At 35.6% G+C, this 23011-nt stretch overlaps 1 protein-coding gene across 9 annotated transcripts in view; it reads left to right on the forward strand.

The window, feature by feature from the left end:
* The window catches only part of DDHD1 (DDHD domain containing 1), a 124665-nt gene extending 104976 nt beyond the window's left edge, over positions 1 to 19689 (forward strand). For 4 of the 9 annotated variants that reach the window (XM_055289334.2, XM_055289330.2, XM_055289333.2 and 1 more), the window contains 7 exons: positions 2258 to 2520; positions 4256 to 4331; positions 6861 to 7010; positions 9551 to 9803; positions 11144 to 11335; positions 13862 to 13945; positions 18765 to 19689. In XM_055289334.2, coding sequence (XP_055145309.1) covers positions 2258 to 2520; positions 4256 to 4331; positions 6861 to 7010; positions 9551 to 9803; positions 11144 to 11335; positions 13862 to 13945; positions 18765 to 18946 — 1200 coding nt within the window. In that variant the 3' untranslated portion in view covers positions 18947 to 19689. Of the gene's footprint in view, positions 1 to 2257; positions 2521 to 4255; positions 4332 to 6860; positions 7011 to 9550; positions 9804 to 11143; positions 11370 to 12557; positions 13946 to 18764 lie in introns of those variants that run through there. The other 5 variants (XM_055289332.2, XM_055289335.2, XM_063645582.1 and 2 more) reach the window with 2 other exon arrangements.
* The last annotated feature ends 3322 nt before the right edge of the window (positions 19690 to 23011 follow it).

Below are 23011 nucleotides of genomic sequence, written 5' to 3' on the forward strand. Positions count from 1 at the left end.
TATATGCAAAGCAATAGAAAAAGAAAATGCTACCAAATCCAGATATGCTCTAATAAGGAAATACGAAGGCCATTTCTATTCAAGTGTATAATTATTCAAGTGTATAATTATAACAGATGACATCATCAGGTCTTCAGAAACTGTCCATGCTATGCCTCATTCCATAGTGAAATATTTTAGTATCAAATAGACTTTCTCTGCCTTAGATAATTTGATCTTGTTTTTTTACCCATATATGATTGCCAAACTAATGAAGTATTTGGTGTAGTGAGAGATGTTTTAAAATTTTTGAATATGAAATAGGTTAATTACTGGTAGCGTGATTTCCTTTTTAAAAAAACTTTAATATGGGAGTAGGCTGGTATTTTATAAGAACAAAAAGATTAGGTACGTTTTGTCAGAGTACTAAAGTATATATCTTTTAGTGCTTTGAGATTTACATGGTACAAGTCTTAAAATCAAGGTCTTCAAAAATAAAAACGATTAAGAACTGTTGCTTTTAAAGGAAATTATTTTATCTAAACATTAGCCTTCTCTGTACCTACCTCATGTAGATTGTAAATCAGGAAAATAACGAAATTTTAAGGATTGGTTGATATTCTTATCAAAGCCAAATCCAAAGCATATGATAGCTCCCTTCAAACAGAGCCACGTAGTATTTCACACTGCATATTCCTGAAACTATATTAATTAGAGTTTTACTTACAACCCATGTCTTAGAAGATGTTTATGTACATTGCCATTAAATCAGTAGTTTCTAAAGTGTAGTCCTCAGGCCAGTAGCATCATCTTCTGGGAGCATAATGAAATGCAGATTCCCAGGCCACATCTCAGCACTTCTGGATCAAAAAGTCTGGTGTGGTACCTAGAAATCTGTATTTAACAAGCCCTACGGGTTATTCTAATGCATGTTGCAAATTGGAGAACCATTGCACTAAAGCATGTAATTCTTTTTTACTTCTTGATTAAAAGAAGAGTCTAATTAAAATAAAACTTTGGCATTTCTCCCTAGAGAAAAGGCAGCTTATCATCCTTCCACATGCTGCAAGCTTGTCTTATCTTTTTCTTTCTTCATCAGCTGAATATATTTCACCAGACATGATAGTTTCAGAGCTTTAACTAGACCTTTAGCTTTAACCAGTATTGCATTATGGAGCTCTGAGATGTCAGCAGAGACCGTCATCCCTTTATTCATGTCACTGCTAACCCTGCCAATCATAAAGTACATAAAGAATGATTTTCAGGTTGTGTCAGCAGATAAAGAATTTTCAATAGAAGTTGATAGTGGCTAGTTTTCTCTTGAGACATAGTAACAAACTTGAAAATTGAAACAATAAATAATATGTATATGTCAGAGTAGCAGCTGGTATATTAAGAAGTACGGAAATGAGAAATTGAACATCCAGCAGGAAATTCATAATCCAATAGAAATAAGCAATGGTAGGAAGAAGAGAAGACTGCCTTAAAACTCAGATCAGGGCCCAGGATGGGTTTGAGTAACAAAAGAACCTTATTCTTCTGACTTTATGGAATATTTCAGTAATATTTGTTAAAGCTTAATTTCAAAGAAAGCACTTTTACAAAGAAAAATTATGAAAATACTCCCCACATTATTAATCTCTAAACTTAAAATAGCTCTGCTTTCCAGACATAGAAAACAACTTTTTACTTTTATATCTGTATTGCCAACTTAGTGGGAATTTTGAAATACCCAGTAGATCAACTTTAGTTTTTTCTTCAGTCATTCAGTGGCCTTTTATTACATTACTCTATCTAAATGCACAATAATTTATAATATGTTAGTATACGTATTATCACAAGCCCAGATACTCATTTTCTAAAATTTACTGACTAAAAACTACAAGGTACAAAAATTTAGAATTGCATGTGGGTAAGTTACAACAAAAAAGAAATTTGCAGGGGTCTTTGAAAATCTTATTGGTATTTGCATAGAACTTTGGTTTTTTTTTTTTTTTTTTAATCTATGGAACTGCTGGTTTATACAGTTGGTTTAAGGACTACAGAAGGATCTATGTAGGTAGTATCTGCCTATATTCTTAGTGATGATATGGATTATAACAGTATGTATACCTTACTTCATTCCTGCAAGATTTTGAAAGACCTAAGTTAATTTTAATAACCTAGGTATATTTAATCGGTAATGTATGTTTTTCTACCTTAATGTATTTGAGTTTAGAATAAGTGTATAGTAGTCAGTGACAACTCTAATATGATAATGTTTTCTTATTTCAAACAGCTAGTTAAAGGCCTTCAGCAAGAGCTGAATCGATTATATTCCCTTTTCTGTTCTCGGAATCCAGACTTTGAAGAAAAAGGGGGTAAAGTCTCAATAGTATCACATTCCTTGGGATGTGTAATTACTTATGACATAATGACTGGCTGGAATCCAGTTCGACTCTATGAACAGTTGCTGCAAAAGGAAGAAGAGTTGCCTGATGAACGATGGATGAGCTATGAAGAACGACATCTTCTTGATGAACTCTATATAACAAAACGACGGTAAAATATCCTAATCTTTTGAAAAATTTTTAAATGTCTTTATGGAATTACTGGACCTCTTAGGAGAAAACTAAGAATTTCATGATAAAGAAATAATGCATTGTTCAAGGTACAAAGATTACTACATAGCATGCCTAATCAAGCTAGAGACTGTTGATTTTCATGCTAATTACATGCATTTTCCTGTAGCATAAAATAAATTCTTTTGTTATTCTCCTTGTTTTCCTTTCATCTTTTTCACAATTTGTTAGGAGTGAAATTTAAAACTTATTCCAAGCTTAGTCACTGCATAGAATCCTTATTGAAAATGTTTACCAGTTTATAATCCTTTGTAGTTTTACTGACCTTTTGGGGTGGGTTTCTACCTTTTTTATTATTCTGAAAATAATTTTTAAGCGCTTTTTTTAGCAAATATATTTTTTTACATGTTATACGTATAAACATAATTATATGTGTTATATAATTATAAATAGATTTTATAATTATCTAATCATTTGTGGCCCTCCCGATACTATCTTTTAATTCTTTGCTGCATTCCTATCTTCATCTCTAGTTACATGCCTTATCTTCTTTGTTCTCTTTATATGATTAATTCTAATACAAAAATGAAAAATCACTCATTTTGATAATTTACTAGCATATTAAAACAAATGTGCTAGTTGACTAAAATTTTTACTAGTTTTGTTTTTGTCTTATAGATGTTAACTAAGGATTTCATTTAGAATCTTATTAAGTATCATAGGCTAGACACATAAATACTATAGTGTCAAAATAATTGATAGGTTTGAAATAAAATGTCGTGTTTGGCAAGACTCGGAGCAGCATTTTAGATGTATAAATCCAGTAAAACTTAAAAAAAAAAAAAAAAAGCATGGAAAATAACAGATTTTTTTTTTTTTTTTTTGGAGACAGAGTCTTGCTCTGTTGCCCAGGCTGGAGTGCAGTGGCACAATCTCAGCTCACTACAACCTCTTGTCTTCCAGGTTCAAGTGATTCTCCTGCCCCCGCCTCCCCAGTAGCTGGGATTACAGGCATCTGCTACCACGCCTGGCTCATTGTTGTATTTTTAGTAGAGATGAGGTTTCACCATGTTGGCCAGGCTGGTCTTGAACTCCTGACCTTAAGTGATCCACCCACCTGAGCCTCCCAAAGTGCTGGGATCCCAGACATGAGCTACTGCGCCTGGCCAACTATAGCTTTTAAAAAATACTAATAATAATAACTTCATTCCATAGTTTACTAAATGTAAGTAGCTATGAAACATTGTAATTGAAAATGATATTCATCAACAGAGAAGGGTTAGACTATATGGTTCACCTGTATTTTGGACAGTCATAGTTGTTAAAAAAAAAAATTGAAGTTGGTCAGGAGGCAATGAAATGATAAGATCTCTAAACTCTGAAGTATAGAAAAAGAACAGTATATATGGTATTAACCGTTTGGTATAATTTTTTAAAAGATGTATATGTGCTTGTATATGACTCACATTTTACTACCAAAAAAGCTATTAACAGCAGGTATCATGACAACTAGGGGTACTTTTACTAATTATTTCATAAATTTTTATATACTTTCTGTACTGTGGCAGAGACATTTATTAAGTACTGTCAACCAGGATTAATGTGAGGGATAATGGACCATCATCCACGTCTTTATACTTTAGTAAGCTAGCAAGCATCTAATATTTATGAAATTATAAATACATGTGTGTATATAATCTCATACCCCTTCTTAGGCTGAAGGAAATAGAAGAACGGCTGCATGGATTGAAAGCATTGTCTATGACACAAACACCTGCCTTAAAATTTAAGGTAAGGAAAGAGCAATGTGTTCTTCAACATTGATCTCAGTATTTTTTTTAACGTCATCTGAAATATGCCTTTAGGATTCAAATGAAAGTTTATTGTTCTTTCAAAATAAATATTTATTCAACATATACTATATGTTGGACACTGCCGTTTCTGGTTGTACAAAGAAAAGAATAGACAAGTCAGTTCCCCAGTCCTCAGGTTATATAACACAGTATTATTGATACTATTATCAGTATACAGAACAATATATGTACAAGAGAGGGAGGTTCTAATTTTGCCTGCAAAAGTTTACAGAGGAGTGATATTTGTACTTGGTCTCAGTAAATTAGATATTGCCAAGGGAAAGAAAGGAGAGATGCTATTCTGTGTTAGAGGAATGGCATAAACAAAGACATGGAGGGCTGTATATATATATATGAAGATATACCTCAAGAAGCATCAACTAATCTAGAATAGTGGTAAAGAAAAATAGAGACAGATGAGAAATATTTACTATTTAGAATTAAGAAATCTTAGTGACCACCTAGTTGGTCAGTGGTGAGAAAAAATCAGAGGAAGTATATGACTAATGATTCCAGGGATGGAAAGCTGGCATTTCAATGGGTGAACAATATATGACAAAAGCACAAGACAGAGGATTAGCTTGGAGCTGGGTGAGCAAACTTAGTTTAGCTAGAATATATAGGAGTCAGGACAAGGAGGCAGTGAGAGAGCAGGAATAGCTAGAAATAAGGAACTTATATTGATATGGGCATTGGGAAGCTTTGCAGGGTTTTTAAGTATCAGAATGACCTGTTGAAAGCAGTGATTTAGGAAAATGTGGCAGAGGTGTCAGCATTGACTAGACTATTGGAAAGGACATACCCTATAGCTGAATAACAAATAACTTGTTTGCAGTGTTAAATGGGAAATGTCATAAGTTTCCTAATACTCATTTCCTGTTGAGTATTTGCTTATGTCTAGTATACTATATTACCTCTTCTTGAAATGTGTTTCTTTTATCACAAGAACTTAACACACAGGTTAAGATGTGGAATGATGCAGAAATTTCTTTAAAACGTTAAGAGTTTTTAAATTGAATCTATCTCCATTACTTACAAAGTGTTTTTTTAAAAATACATATATTATATATATAATATATATATATATTCCATACATTGTAAAACAATGTGGTAAGTTATAACATATTTTTAAAAGCCCTAAGAGTATGGTCTTTGGAGTAATCCCATTGTAGAATTTGCATTTCATCTCTACTATCATTACTTTTTTTTTTTTTTTTTTTTTTTTTTTTGAGATGGAGTCTTGCTCTGTCGCCCAGGCTGGAGTGCAGTGGCGTGATCTTGGCCCACTGCAACCTCCGCCCCTCTGATTCAAGTGATTGTCCTGCCTCAGCCTCCCGAGTAGCTGGGATTACAGGCGCCTGCCACCACGCCCAGCTAATTTTTGTATTTTTAGTAGAGACGGGGGTTTCACCATGTTGGCCAGGCTGGTCTCGAACTCCTGACCTCGTGATCTGCCCGCCACGGCCTCCCAAGGTGCTGGGATTACAGGCGTGAGCCACCGCACCCAGCCTATCAGACTGTTTTTATTCTCAAAAATAAACCAGGTTATGGCCGGGCACGGTGGCTCATGCCTGTAATCCCAGCACTTTGGGAGGCCAAGGCAGGCGGATCACGAGGTCAGGAGATCGAGACTATCCTAACACGGTGAAACCCCGTCTCTACTAAAAATACAAAAAAATTCGCTGGGCATGGTGGCGGGCGCCTGTAGTCCTGGCTACTCAGGAGGCTGAGGCAGAAGAATGGCGTGAACCCAGGAGGTGGAGCTTGCAGTAAGCTGAGATCGCACCACTGCACTCCAGCCTGAGTGACAGAGCGGGACTTGGTCTCAAAAAATAAATAAATTAATTAATTAAATAAAATTAACCAAGTTATTTCCCACCTTGGCTTTAGTTCATTTGGTTCTATGAGTCTAGAATGTTATTCTTTCCAGCACCAATATCCAACCCCAGCTGTAGAAACCTTTCTCGTCTTTTACTGGCCAATGCACAGGCTACCTCCTCTGTAAAGCCTTCAAAGTTCGAATTATTTTTTTCACTCTCTTAAAGCATTATTTCCCTCTGCTATGCACGTATTTTATTCTGCGTTCCCCACAGGACTGTAAATTTTGAGTGCAGAAGCTGTGTCTTATTGGTCTTTATGTCCATCACAGCACTGAGTGTATTACTTCACACAAAGTAGTACCTCAATAAATATTTGATTAGTGTATACAAATATACAAGAAAATGATCCTTATCTTCCTTTTATTCAACTAGTATTAGATTTAAAGATAATGAAGTATCTCATGGAAATAGATATTCTAGAATGGTTAATGGTTGGCAGAGGCCATCTGGATAACTCTTATTAAAAACGAATATACTCAAAGATAATTTTATTATTTCTATTTTGCTATATATTATGTTATGCCCAAATTTTGTTGAAAAGTAACACTTCACCATTTTTAAACTTTAAGATGACTTTATCATTTTAGGTTGAGAATTTCTTCTGTATGGGATCCCCATTAGCAGTTTTCTTGGCGTTGCGTGGCATCCGCCCAGGAAATACTGGAAGTCAAGACCATATTTTGCCTAGAGAGATTTGTAACCGGTTACTAAATATTTTTCATCCTACAGATCCAGTGGTGAGTTGCAATATAGACTCTTTTTCTCAATGTCAAATTGTTCCTAAAAAGAATCTATCAGCTGGGCACAATGGCTCATGCCTGTAATACCAGCACTTTGGGAGGCTGAGGCAGGCGGATCATCTGAGGTCAGGAGTTCAAGACCAGCCTGACCAACATGGTGAAACCTCATCTCTACTAAAAATACAAAAATTAGCTGGGCATGGTAGTGGGTGCCTGTAAGGCAGGAGAATCACTTGAACCTGGGAGGTGGAGGTTGGAGTGAGCCAAGATCATGCCACTGCACTCCAGCTTGGGTGACAGAATAGTGAGACTCCATCTCAAAAAGAAAAAAAAAAAAATCCAGGCGTGGTGCTCATGCCTGTAATCCCAGCACTTTGGGAGGCCAAGGCAGGCAGATTGCCTGAGCTCAAGTTCAAGACTAGCCTGGGCAACATGGTGAAACTCCGTCTCTACTAAAATACAAAAAATTAGCCGGGCATGGCTGTAATCCCAGCTACTCGGGAGGCTGAGGCAATAGAATTGCTTGAACCTGGGAGGCAGAGGTTGTGGTTAGCTGAGATTGTGCCACTGCACTCCAGCCTGGGCAACAGAGCGAGACTCTGTCTCCAAAAAGTAAAAATCTATATAAGACATCTTACAAGGTGCCATCGAATTAATGAAAACACTTCATTTATCTGATTATTAAACATGTGTTTTGGTTAATTTAGGGCTCATGAGATAAAATACCTTAGAGATGGTCTGGTTATGTTGCACTTGTAATAGAAGAATGTAATGTAAAAATATTATTCCCAGACAGTTAATACAAGAGACAGGAGTCTACTGGACTTTCAAACCTTAACCAATTGTAATACCAGTAACCTAGAAACCATAAATCTTAAAAATCCTGCTCTAAATACTTTTTTAATCTAAAGTATGCTACAATATTGGAATGTATTTTGTAGACTCTGAAAAATAAAAATATTCAAATACTAAATATCAAAATAAAACTTATAGCCTAATAGAATTGTAAGATGTTGAATTTTTCTATTCTCTATTATGTTTATGCTAAGCACCCCAAGACCCTTGCATCCTGGTAAACAGTGTAATGCCAAGTAAGATTTTCAGACAAGAAAAATGCCCCCTTAAAACTTCTTTGGGACAAGGCTGGTTTAACTAAATATTAAACTGTTTTAAATAGCATTTATTCTCTGAAAAAATAGCTTTATATAATTGTGGAAAGTCTTTTAAAGGATCCTTTTAGCTAGTACCAAATAAATGTAACATTGACTAACCATTCGAATTTTAGAAAATCTCCCATATGTTAAAGACTTACAACTGCCATATTCACTGAACTGGAAGTTTAATATAAGATTCAAATACAAACTGCACAATCCTGGCCAAGTTATTTCTGAGACTGTATCTTATCTGTATGATGTAGATGATAATATTTTGCCTTCTAGGATTGTTAGGATTAAGTAATATATATATATACGCCCAGCTAGACAATAAGCGTTTCATTAACATATACTCATTTTATTCATTATCTCGTAATTTGAAAGTGAATTTCAGTTCATAGGTCTGCTCTGAGCCCAGTCCTTTGTATAACTTAAACTTTGTTGTAACTTTAAAGGAGGGTTCCAAACTCTTAAATTTTTGTTATTCATTTTATAGTTTTTCTGTGATTTTAAAAAAAATTAATACTTTGTTAAATAGTTTACGTCAGAACGGTGCAAGACAGTTTTTACAAATGTTATCTGCTCTTTCTCACATCTCTGTAAGAGAGGAAGTGTTACCTCCTTTCTACAGCTCAGGAAACTCAGGGCTCCGAGACCTAGTGACTTAACAAGCATCATGCAATTAATAAGTGACAGAGGCCGGGCACAGTGCCTCACACCTGTTATCCCAACACTTTGGGAGGCTGAGGTGGGAGGATTGCCTGAGCCCAGGAGTTTGAGACCAGCCTGGGCACCATGGCGAGACCCCATCTCCATCTTAAAAGATAAAATTTTCTAAAAATGTAAATTGAAAAATAAGTGATAGAAACCAGAATATGAATTTTGGGGATTCTGATGCCATATCCATTGCCTTTTCTGCTGTCTCGTCAGTACTTCACATCAGACACATGCTCTTATGCTGGCATCTGATTTATGCTGTTACTATATCAATCTATTTTAAAATACAGCTTAAACAGAGCTCCTAAAATATTAAAAATTGGCCTTATTTGCTGTTTCCCAGGATTACCATCTAGTACTTCAACTTTGCTCATGAGACTAAAATAAATCTAATTGTTACATGATATCAGAACATAATAAAAATATTTCTCTGAAAAACTAATTGATAGACACTACTAGCCTAGACTGTTTTTCATAATCTCATCATTAGACCAACTGCATATTAACAGTGAACAAATAGAAATACATGTTTGAAATAACTATTGTTTTTTAATTAAATTCCTTCTCTGAGTTTTACTTAACATGCAATAGAGTAAGAACAGTTTACTAAAATCCAAGCATTGTGATTTAACGCTGTATTTCTTTGAAATTTTTTTTTAAATCAAGGCTTATAGATTAGAACCATTAATACTGAAACACTACAGCAACATTTCACCTGTCCAGATCCACTGGTACAATACTTCAAATCCTCTACCTTATGAACATATGAAGCCAAGCTTTCTCAACCCAGCTAAAGAACCTACCTCAGTTTCAGAGAATGAAGGCATTTCAACCATACCAAGCCCTGTGACCTCACCAGTCTTGTCCCGCCGACACTATGGAGAATCTATAACAAATATAGGCAAAGCAAGCATATTAGGTAATTTCTCTTAAGTATTCCTTATCTGTGCATATAAGCACTTTTATAGACATTAAGTTTGGGGGACTAGAAGTATTGTATGTGTTAGGAAACTCCCAATAGTTAATCCCTGTGTCTAGAATTAACTACCCTCCCAATGCTCATATTTGAGGCCCAAAAAGCTCTAAAGTTCTCTCATTAGATCAGATCTTACAGTTTTAGAATATGAGATAGCTGGATGGACCAGAAAAAGCTGTTCTGAGAATCAAGTCCCTCATTTTAATCTTGGTCCTACCACTTGCTGTGAGATCTTGAGTAAATAATATAGTTTTTAATGCTCTACTTGCTCATCTGTGAAATGAGAAAGCACTTGTGTCAGAGGGTGCTCCCTACCAACCAGTTCTCTGATCTATTCTAAAAGTCTCTCGAACTATGTGATTCCTGAGGGCAACAAGGATGTTTAATTTTTCTTTGAATGATCTCCAGTACTGGTGCAATGTTTGCTGTATCACTGGAACTCGATTATGTGCTGTTTGAATCTGTCCATTGCCTTTGATTACAAGTTGCCTTAATATAAAATACCACAAGGTGGCACTATAAATAGGCTTTATCTCCTGGACTCATTGGCTGTTTCACTTTCTCATGTTAATACATTGTTTATTGATGGCTTTTTCTTACATGTCCATTTAAATTCAGTAGTAAGTATATCAATAGTAAATCTATATTCATGTCAATGGCATGGTTCTTTTATTAAAGATTTTAATCTTGCCAGATATTTTAATAAACTATGATCGCCAGGCACGGTGGCTCACGCCTGTAATCCCAGCACTTTGGGAGGCCGAGGCGGGCGGATCACGACGTCAGGAGATCCAGACCATCCTGGCTAACACAGTGAAACCCCGTCTCTACTAAAAATACAAAACATTAGCCGGGCGTGGTGGCGGGCGCCTGTAGTCCCAGCTACTCGGGAGGCTGAGGCAGGAGAATGGCGTGAACCCGGGAGGCGGAGCTTGCAGTGAGCCGAGATCGCACCACTGCACTCCAGCCTGGGCGACAGAGCGAGACTCCATCTCAAAAAATAATAAATAGACAAACCATGATCACTTAAATAAAATAGAATCTTTATTCCTTTGTTTATATATTCCTGTATTATATTCGTAGAGCTTATACAACTCTCATTCTATTCACCATTTTTATTTAGAAACCTGCAATATAAATTATAATTTTCTTATGTTCCCACCCTGGAAAAACATGACTAGGGTTTGGTCCCTCTGCCAGTTGGCTGTAATTATGGGTGGTGCTCTTTAACTTAGAGTGTGGTGTAATTCAACAGAATGACTACCCTGCTTTGTGAAATACAGGGGCTGCTAGCATTGGAAAGGGACTTGGAGGAATGTTGTTCTCAAGATTTGGACGTTCATCTACAACACAGTCATCTGAAACATCAAAGGACTCAATGGAAGATGAGAAGAAGCCAGTTGCCTCACCTTCTGCTACCACTGTAGCAACACAGACCCTTCCACACAGCAGTTCTGGCTTCCTTGATTCTGCATGTTAGTTCATACATTATTTCCTTAAGTTTATACTGTATCTTTTTAAAACTTGGGGAGGGCAGGGAGGTATAAGATATTAATGCTAGCTAGTCAACTCTAAGACCTAAAGTGTGCCTTAACTTTGAAAGAAAAAAAATGCTTTCCTTCTGCTTATATTTTTAAGAATAATTTCCAGGAAAATGCAGTTTTACTTTCTGCATTGGTGAATTAATAGAATATTAATAATTAAGGCCTCGTGGCACAGGGTCTTAAACATCAAGCATAAAACAAATCTCTTTAGGGTAAGTACCCCCTGAAGTTTATAAAGTAGATTTTTACTAATGTGATCTTCTCAGTCTCAAAAATCATGTAATTATTGCTTTAGATCTGTGCTGTATCTGGTCTTGAGACTTTAAAAACTGCTATACCAAAGTCATCCTACTTCTATTCAAAGCTTAGAAATTTTATTGGATCTGCTGAATGGCTTCCAATTCTATTCCAGCTACCTAGTGTAAAGCAGATATTGAAAAAATGAGTAAATAAATGGATAGTTATGTTGGACTTAGCATTATATAGATCTTTATTTAAGCTTTCTCCGGTGGACTTAGAAAGTTTGAAATGTTGAGTAGTTGTGAAACACTAATACACTTAGTATATATTTACTTGCAGGAGTCTGAACTTGAACATTATTTTTAGGTGTCTAGTAAAATAAAACTAAAACATCAAGTCCTATTTTTTCATCGACACCTATAAAGAAATATAAATTCTGAAACTAGCTACTCCTTTTCTATAATATAGCAGGGAGAAACTTTTCTTTCTCTAGAAATTTTTAAACGGATTTTATTTGTTACTTATAGTGTTGTGTTCTTACTGTGTCTGCTACTCTAAATTGTAAAATGATGGCATTCATTGCCATCCATCCTTAGAAAGTTCAGGTGTGACACTCCTGGAGGCTGAGTAATTCTTCCACAGTCAACTCCACTCCAGGATGAATTATTAATAGGATTGAACATTCCTACTTGGGCCAACAGCATTTTTGATTTAATTCTATCTGTGCCAGACTCTGGACACTGAAAATTTTATAATTGCAAGTCTGAAAAATTCTTTTTTAGACTTTGATATTTGCATTAAATATATTTTACTTTTCCTATAAGAGTTCTCATACTATTTCTGACTTGTTTCCTTTTCTACTTAATATCAAAAATGTGATTGTGAAAATACAAAATTCTGTTGTGACATGCAGATGTCAAGAAAACTCTAACTCCTGAGGAAAATTAATTTCAAAGAATTTTGTAAGGCAGCAGGTAAAACGTCATGGTTCTCTGTAGTGTCATTAATGCACAACAGTAGTGCTAGTAAACATTAGAGTGAGTGAGGGAGCAAGAAGAGCAGGGTAGGGTTTAACCCCCTAGAAAAAGGGTAATGAAAATGTATGTATAGAATCTATAGGCTCTGAGGGAATAAAACTTTTTTAGTTTTTTTTGTTTTTCTGTTTAACATAGTAATTTCAGAATAATAGAGAAACCCCCAGTTGTTTCTTCCAGAACAGCAGTTAGTAGAGGTGCATAGCTGTATTGCATCTTTTTATTTTGAGAGCTTAACAAAATACATACTATGTCATTCTTACACATAAATTCTTTGATAGTCCAAATGGTAAATTTGTTGTCAACAAGACTCAATGTGAGGTAATTATGAGTCTTACACATATTCACATATTATACATACTTATATATTATACATATTACACATATTCACCTCTAGATATAGCTATAACTATTAAAATTGGACTATTATAATAAGATTCTGCCTTTTAAATCCTATTCCCAAGATTTGCTTTACTAATTATTTGGCTTGCTTCAATAATGTAATCTGTGTAATCGTCATAATTTCTCGTCGTAAGTGCTGTCTTGGCTATATCGTGCAAATCATAAAACTTTTCTTCATTAAATCTTCTTTCTGAAATTTGGTCATTGTGATTAGGTGATTCTGGCTTCCCTCCTTTCTTCCTTCTACTTACATTAATTGCCTCAGTTCTTCTGGATAACCTTTATTCTGAAGCTACCGACTTTGATTCACTTGCTATTTGAGGGTAAAATGGGGCACAGGCTTAGAATTCATGATCTATCTGTTTCTTTATGTGAAGAATGAGTGTTGTCAATTGAAACCTATTTTATTTTCATCCAGTTGAAGCATCTTACGTAGCTATTCTTCATTTCTTTTGAAAAGTCTAGACTTCTTTTCTAACATATAATGCAAAGATCTGTTTCTTTTAGCCTTGTTTTGCATCTAGGTTAGGAACTAAATTAGCTGTGAATTTGAGGAATATCTGGGTGTTAACAGATTGTGAGATTATATTTCAAGTTAGTTATGCTTACATTTTCCATGAAAGAGCTCGTTACAAAAATTAAGATGTGTACTACTTTATGTATGCTAGATTTAGTCAGCTTATTTGGGAGTGTTGTTCTAACTTTTGGCCACTACATCATTGAAGGCCATTGTTAATCATCAGCCAACCCTTTACAGCATCTTGTGTTTTTTTTTTCACAGATTTCAGACTTCAAGAATCGTTCTTTAATCTCCCACAACTTCTTTTTCCGGAAAATGTAATGCAGAATAAAGATAATGCCCTCGGTATGGTATATGTCAGGAATAGCATTCAGAACACTATAAAAATGATCTACTTAGAGTTCTTCTGCTTATTGAAAAACTGGATCAGTTCTTCTATGAGATCCCAGCTTCAGTGTTACCATTACAGACTATTTTATGTGTATTTTCTTCCCATATTTTCTAATCTTAAATGGTAGTGGTTCTGAAACCTGAAAATTGACTAGCCACTTAATATGCTAAAGTACATTCGTGTATACTTCTACAAAGAAGGAACCTGAAGAAAAGCATAAGGTCATTTTCTTTCTTCTTTATTGTCCTAAAGGCTCCAAAGAGGTTTGCTATTTCTTTTCATTTAATACATTTAGATATAAAAGAGTTTCTAATAGGACAAAGAATGTAATCATTCTTGGTTATTTCAGGTATCAGTAAATTTACCACTTAGAGTTGTAGGTATGTCATAGCTGATTGCTTTCAACACAGATATTTAATGTAGTTTAGGGGAATACATTCACTTTTAAAAACAGTATTCTTGGATGTAAGAGATATTTTTAATCTCTTAATTTTCAGTATATTCTAAATGTATCACTATGGATTAACTTTAGCAGTTCAAAATTATTTTTATGACTAACTTCTGATTCTTTTTCCACAGCTTCTCTTTTTAAAAAAAAAAAAAAATACTGGATTTTCTCTCTGACAAAACACGTTACAGGGCTTTGTGGGTTTTTTTTTCTTTTAATGTTTTAACCAAATCTCATTTTACAGATTCTTTATTTGATCACCAATTTTCATAAATTTTTTCAAGTAAAAAAAAAAAAAACTCTTACATTACTTCAGTTTGTGTTGATCTAACTCAGTGAATTCCCCTTAAGAAATTGTCTTACATAAGTGCTCTCTCTGGTCTCTGCCCAAGCCAGCCTCTTTCATAAAGAAATAATTTTATTTATGTTTTCTGCATTTTTGGTTGGAAAAAGGAAAATTAATTCACTCATATTTGTCCTGCAACCAAGTAGCCCAAATATCCAGTATCTCAAAACCATCCTACCTAGCTACCTAAGTAGTTAAACCTGTAATCATAACTACACAAAATGATTCAGATGGTAATATCTATATTGCTTCTTTTTGCGCTTCCTGTTTTCATTCACTGAACAATTATTTACTTCACTGTTTACCTTGAGCCACGAGACCATGGTAGTCACTAGAAAAGATAAGATGAAACAAATTTCAATACTGCCTATAAAGATGCTAGTGTGAAAATTATGTATTTTCTAAAGAGCATAAACTCTAGTAGGGAAGGTAGATAACTGCATAAGTAATTATAATATATGGTAGAATGTGACGAACCACAAAACATGGGTACAATAAAGGACTCTCTCAGTTCTAAGGAATGAAAGATTGCTTTCACCTGGAGAAAGGTCTCAGTCATTCATCCAAAGAAATGAATGGCTAGATTTGTTGGACGCTTCACAATTTGGTTTGACAAAATTTTCTAGTCAAATTCAGAACTACTCCCTTTTAATCATTCCTGGTTTTTCTAAAGAAAACTAACTTATATTTCCCTTCGTATCCCATGCTTCCCACCTCTGCAGTTTTGCTCATGCTGTTTCTTCTCCCTGCAGTATCTTTTCATCTCTACATGTCCAAATCCTCCTCCTTCCAGAGAGCCTTTTATGATTTCTCCAGGTGAAAGCCATCTTTCATTCCTTAGAACTGAGAGAGTCCTTTACTGTACCTCTGTTTTGTGGTTCATCACATTCTACCATATATTATAATTACTTATTATATGTCTGTTGACAAGCCTTGTGCACAAAAGAATTCTCTGATGAAAGCACACTACTGATGACACTTGACCTTCACACTATGGAGATTCCTTGATTGTCAAGCAATTCCACATGGAATGTAGCAGATATTCTACTTTGGGGAACAGGGAAAGAAACATGCCTATGTATGTGACACCCTAGAAAGAAAATAATCCATGTTTTAAAACAGTGTAAGCAAAGAGTTGATGAGATTGTTTAAAAACAGTTTCTTTTCTCATTTTTACTTCTCTTCAACTGTTCAGAAACCTGATTCTTCTTTTTTATGGATAGAGAAATTCTGTCACTTGGGCGTTCCTGAGAGAAAAAGAAGTGATGATTTTACATTCTCCTTTTTTTTTTTTTTGACCTAGCTCAGCTAGAGAAACCAGGAAAAAACTACCAACCTGTATGACAGCACCCATTCTTGAGATGGTAATAATGAGAAAGTAGGTCCTAGGCTAATCCACGTAGATTTGAGCCTACTTTGGCCAAGAGCTGATCTCACAGCACATACGGAATGGTGCTACTGTGTAGACCCTCACTCCCTTGGGAAATCTGTGATCTACCTAAAAGAGAAAAGATGGAACATACGCCCACCTAGTTTCATCCATCCACCTACATAACCCACATAGATGTGGGGTCCACTGCACTGACAGCCAGACTGCCTGGGATAAACCTTTTCAGGGAGGACGAGAAACTGAAACAGGTTCATCAAGTACAAGCTAGCTTCCTAATACCCATTTTGATGGAGACAATCTGTAAATAAATATGGAAGGATAAAGGGAGTCAATCTGGTTAGTGACACTGAGTAAAGTCCCTTTAAGTGATAAAATGATAAGGGCACATAGTATAGGACAAGAATGAAATTTAACATTTGAGTGTCTACTCAATCAAAGGCAGTGTTGTAAGACAGTAATAGCATGTTAAGAATAATTTCAGGAACATCAAAGTGGAGCCAAATAACATGTTATAAACAGGAAATATCTTCCTTTCTTTGACTTAAAAAACAGAATTATAACTAAAGAGTGTTGGACTAGGAAAACATTATGAAGTGGCATTTGAAAGTGAATTCTTAAAAATTATAACTTTGTGGTCTTCACCAATATTAACACATTTCCCAACTGTTTTTCATCTTCTTTTTCTTTTGTAATTCATCTTGACTCATCTTCATTGTGCTTGAGCATTCCAGTTTCTTGTTCTATTTTTGTCTTCCCGTCTATTGTGTTGGAATGTACTACAAATCTAATACAAATGTCCCATGGAATACAAAAGATTAGGACATTTACTAACTCACCAGTCCACATGGATTTCAGCTATTTCTGACTTGTTATTGATTCGCTTATTGTAATGTAAATTTAAAAAATGCAGTCCAGGCTGGGCGCGGAGGCTCACACTTGTAATCCCAGCACTTTGGGAGGCTGAGGCGGGCAGATCACAAGGTCAGGAGTTCAAGACCAGCCTGGCCAATATAGTGAAACCCCATCTCTACTAAAAATACAAAAAAATTAGCCAGGTGTGGTGGTAGGCACCTGTAATCCCAGCTACTCGGGAGGCTGAGGCCAGAGAATTGCTTGAACCCGGGAGGTGGAGGTTTCAGTGAGCAAAGATCGTGCCACTGCACTCCAGCCTGGGTGACAGTGCGAGACTCCGTCTCAAAAAAAAGCAGCCCAAAAAACTTAGTAAAAAGTCCATGTCAATGTATTTTACAAGTATTTTGTAACCTAATTGGTATTTATACCACTTAAATGTAAACCTCTGAAAATGTGTAGCTAGATTTATGAACATACCTTGTAAGAAGAGTGTAGTTTAATAGAAAAATAACAACTGTATAAGCATTGTTAAATTACCAAATGGTATTGTCACAAAATACCTATTTAAAATAAGCATTAACTAAGCACTTATATGAAAAATTTCCCTAGAGTATTATGATTTCCTATGTATGATTACCAAATTCCAAGTATAAAGCAAAACCCAACTTTTTCTCCAAACTCCTCCTTAATTTGTGCCAGTTTTACTCTTAAAATCCTTTTGGTGCTTGTTCAGAGGCAGACTTTATGGTGTCTGGTTGGTAGCGATTTGAGCATTTTTGTTTTGTTTGTAACATAGACCCTTCAGAACACTCTACGGCTCATTAACAGTTTTGAAGGAGTTCCTAAAGATCAAAATGTCATTTTCTTAAATGTTTATCTCTAATCATTTATTAAATGAGTTCGTTGGAATTATCTTAGAGCCTTGATTTGTTAAGGTGATTTTTCTCTAACAGGTAATCGCAAGGACTTTCTGTGGGTTTTAAAAAATACTTGATTGAATTCACTGAATTGTTTGTGGACAGCACTGTTATAAGCAAAGTCCTTCCTCCCGAGAATCACCACTGCTCCTCCCTGTTTAACTTTCCCAGCCACCTGCATGTTCTTCTTTTGTTGAACAAACACTTAATGAGCATTTGTATGTCCCAGGCACATAATAGACCCTGCTGAATGGATGGAGACTAGGGTTTACGGGGGTTGCCTGTGAGACATTCAGCCTAGTAGAGAAGAAAACATTCTAGGACTGCACACAGATGGTTATCTTCTAACATACCCCCACACAACTAGTGGATATATAGGGCCTCCCTAAGGAGGAGATTGAATGATCTCTTGCACTCCCACGGGCATTATGGCATGCAAGCCTGGCCCGTAAATCTTCAAGAGGGGTGTTTCCCTTATTTTATAGATTAGGCACAAGGATTAAGTGGTAATGCCAAGTTTTGAAAGCAATTTTTTTAACTCTGAAAATATTCTGTGATATGCCAAGTGATTTTTTTTGTCTTCCTTTATTATTTCATATTAACTTTAGCATACAAAGGACATAACTTTATAAATAGAATCCTGTACTACTGAGGCTCTTTTGAGTGTTTTTCTCTTAAGATGATAATGGAAGGTCACTTCTTAAAAAAGTGACAGAATCACTTCTATTTAGCTAAATTTTTACTCTCAACTCTAGTAAGTCTATATAGAACATATTTTATTGTAATCTGTATTCATTTGTTTAACTTCTTTTCTTTTTAGTGGAGTTGGATCACAGGATTGATTTTGAACTCAGAGAAGGCCTTGTGGAGAGCCGCTATTGGTCAGCTGTCACGTCGCATACTGCCTATTGGTCATCCTTGGATGTTGCCCTTTTTCTTTTAACCTTCATGTACAAACATGAGCACGATAATGATGCAAAACCCAATTTAGATCCAATCTGAACTCTTGAAGGACATGAATGGCCTAAAACTGATTTTTTTTTTCTGTTAAAATGTGTTTGTCAAGATACGGAGATTTCAGGGTTAAAGTATATTTCAGTTTTCTTTAGGGCAACAGATATTTGAATTTAAAAGCACTTTATTTAAAAAAAAAAAGTTTTCATTTCTGAAGAAGTCATTTACAGTTTGCATCATTTTAATTATGAGTCTGACAAAACCTTCTCCAGAGAATCAAGCAAGACCTGGATGTGAAGAAGGTTTGGGTAAACTGCATGTAAAGGCTACAAATCACAATCTGAGTCCTCCCAAATGTAAAGGCATATGGAACATAAGGTATTAACCAAAGTATGTTATAAATTAAAAATGGTCCAGGTTCAGCATATTCCATATGAAGATTGCAAGGTGGTATCATTGTTTTAGATTTCCATGAAGGCTTTCATTTGTACATCCCTTTGAAAAAATATAACAGATTTAAAATGTTTTGAATTTAACTTGTTTAGAAAAACTAATGCTTAAAACAATATTTGAACTACTGTATTTATAATTTATTACCTCTAATTGCTTTATTTCAGTGTATGAGACATTACTGTTTTAATTTTGCTTTGAACATAATTTAAGAACCAGATTTATTTTCTATAGTGTTAAACCCTCTTTTCTCAGAACTCCATCTTTGTACTCTTCAGATGAATATATAGACACTGTGGCATACTTCTTTTTTTTTTTCATTAAAAACTTATGGCTTCATACAACACTAGTTCAATTTTTTAAATAAACTTTTTATTACATTACATGTACTTCAGAGAAAGCTAAAGTTTCTCTAAACTTGACATGGAGTACTCCATAATGGGTACATTTCATTAGCTTTATTAGAAAACTAGTAAATGCTTTTGAATAGGTAGTATGACAGCTATTTTAAATGTATAAACATTTGTGTGCCAAACAACATATATGAAGGGATGGGATGCCACTAAGTAGTGCACATTGTTTCTCAGTGTGCCATTGAGACACAAGGCACAGTCAGGATTCTGAGGCATTGGAAGGGTTTTCTTCAGCTGTAATTGTTTCCACAGTGCTTTTCATCTGAGGGGCTCAAAGTTTAAGAGGAGTACATTCAATAATCCATGTACTAGCTTCTTGAGGTAAGTAAATAAATCTTGTTCTCATGTTACATGTTAATACACCAACGCACCAAAACATTTAAAGTGCCATGAATTAGATTACATCACAAATCAGAAAAACTTGGATTGGGCTAGTCACCGTGGCTCGTGCCTGTAATCCCAACACTTTGGGAGGCCAAGATGGGAGGATCACTTGAACCCAGGATTTCAAGACCAGCTTGGGCAACATAGTGAGACCCCCTTCTCTGCAAAAAATGACAAAAATTAGCCACTTGTAGTGGTGTACACCTGTAGTCCCAGCTACTCAAGAGGCTGAGGTGGGAGGATCACCCGAGCCCAGAAGTTCGAAGCTGCAGTGAGCTCTGATCGCACCAATGCATTCCAGCCTGGGTGACAGAGCCAGACCCTGTCTCTAAAAAACAAAAAAGAAAAGCTTGGGTTGAAGCCAGGCCATACTCTTTTATATGCTGTTCAATGACTTGATTCACATGTGACCTTTTAGTAGTTTGCAAACAGTAATAACAGAAGTTGCAATTCATAATTCAGAGAAATGACCATGAAGCCAGTGTTTCCCTGCTTGATTTCTGTGTTCTTGGATTCTCACACAAAAGAGGAGTTACCTAGAGGGGATCAGTAGCCATCCCTGTTGCATACAACCGTCATTTCTGAGTGGTTTCCACTAGGTTCCACTTAAGGTGCTGTCTTTTCTTAACTTGCAAGGAATTGCTTAGCTTCCCAATAATCATTGTCAGACTGGGAGCACAGTTGGTCAGCTGTATCTCTTACCTCCTCCTTTCTTCATAAGATAGTAGAATCTGTGGCTTACTTATAGGTTTTACTTAGCACTTCAGTACTGTTGGCTGCTTTGGCCTTTTGTTGAATTTGCACAACAACATAAAGCACTTCTTTTTAATGTTTAAAAAAAATTCCAAGGCTCCATGACCAAGTATGTGACTCACTAAGAAACCCTTGCTATAAAAGGCTTTTGATGAAATCTTAGCAAAGCTAAAGTATCTCTAACTTAGAGATTCCTATGAACTCAGGTCATTTTCATAGCCTGTTTATTTTGTAGGTCTAATTTAGTTCTCAGGAAAATTAAACTCATGCTATGTGACTGTATCGTTAAAGGTACTTGAGCATATGTTGCTGTAGGTGGTATGACACTCAAATGCATAAGAACTTGAGGGGATTTATTCTTAACCACTAGAATATGAAGAGCCCTTTTTACCTGAGAAGAGTGAAATTATGTCAAACCTTTTAATTTGATATCACTGAGTAAAAGGTATGTTCCTATAGCCATAGGAATATGTCTGCTTCCTTTTTTTCATATTGAGAAAACAGTCAAATTTAACCATTTGGAATTTATTTGAATTCGTGGAAAGAGCAATATTCAAAACCTTTTCAAAAATTAGATGTTCTGGACTACTGGATGGATGTTTTCAGTTCATTTTTCATCAGTAGAGATGGTGATTTTGGTTTTGTAGTATCCTTGTTTCTATGTCTGTGCATGTTAATATTGGATGTATTTGTATATACTTAATATGCAGAGTGTGTCATTCTGGCTTGATTAGAAGCTAAGTCAGTTACTGAGTAACATTTTGCAACTTTATTCCAGCAAGTACTAAATCGGCCAAAAAAAGTTTTGTTTTTGATACCATTAAAATTTTATTCTCTATTTTGTGTACATGCTATGATGATTCTCCCAAGTAGTGATTACATCACTGAACTTTAGTTAGGTTCCCAAGAATTACTGACGGTTAGAATAAGAATGTCTTAGATTAAATCTTGCTTCATTTTTACTTTAAAATTAGTCTTGCTAAGGCCTTATGTTAGTTCATACTTTCTTTTCAACAGTAATTTTGTTTATAATCCAGTGTTTCTGTATTTTAGGACATAATTTAAACATATACTGGATTTTGGCCAGGTGTGGCAGCTCATGCCTGTAATCCCAGCACTTTGGGAGGCCAAGCAGGAAAGATTGCTTGAGCCCAGGAGTTGAAAACCAACCTGGACAACGTGGTGAAACCCAGTCTCTAAAAAAAATACAAAAATTAGCTGGGTGTGTTGGCACACGCCTGTGGTCCCAGCTACTCAGGAGGCTGAGGTGGGTAGGATTGCGTGATTCCGGGAGGTCAAGGCTTCAGTGAGCCAAGATTGCACCACTGCACTCCACCTTGGGTGACAGAGCTGGACGCTGTATCCAAAAAAAAATATATATATATATATATTTACATACACACACACATACACACTGGGTGTTCTAATAACTGCTCTTTTGTATGTGAAGCAAGCCTTAGGAATCTTACATTTTACTTATTTCTGTTAGACGGCATCTGTTATCTTTTGAAGTACTCAACACTGAACGTGCTTCATGCTGAATACTCACACTAAAGGCCTCAGACATGTAAACATTCATCCTTAGTCTCTTTTTTCTCTGTTTCTTCGTTGGGAGCTGAAGCATCCTAGTCTACAGGAAATTTAACACACCATATTCCAGCTTTGCATCACCTGAACAGTAGACAAAAGGAAAAGAAATTGTCAGTGCCGTATCACAGCTAGTGCCTCTGTTCATTCCAGTGATAGTACATGAGCCCCTTCCAATGGAGTCAGATCAAGCCAAGAGATTTTACTGTAAAGTCTGTAGTAGAAGACAAGTAAATAAATTTCTTTTTGATCCATTAGATTGGTATTTCTATCTTCTCAGCTAATTAATGAGTAAGGCATGTGGACAATCGAGAAAACTAATTTGAGTGTATTAAAATTGCTCTTCTAAAAAAAGTAAGATATTAAAGATCAAGGCAGAGCAAAAAAGAATGTAGCAATCATATACTGGAAAAAGAAACTAAGTTTTGCTAAACTGTGTTTGGGGTAGTTGACCTCTGTAGTTATTCTAAAGTTTTCTATCCCTTATCTGTATTCTGCTGTCATTCCTGTGCCTCAAGCCTCTGCC

This window comes from Symphalangus syndactylus, chromosome 8 (genome assembly GCF_028878055.3).
Source record: "Symphalangus syndactylus isolate Jambi chromosome 8, NHGRI_mSymSyn1-v2.1_pri, whole genome shotgun sequence".
In the NCBI taxonomy this organism is placed as follows: domain Eukaryota; kingdom Metazoa; phylum Chordata; class Mammalia; order Primates; family Hylobatidae; genus Symphalangus; species Symphalangus syndactylus.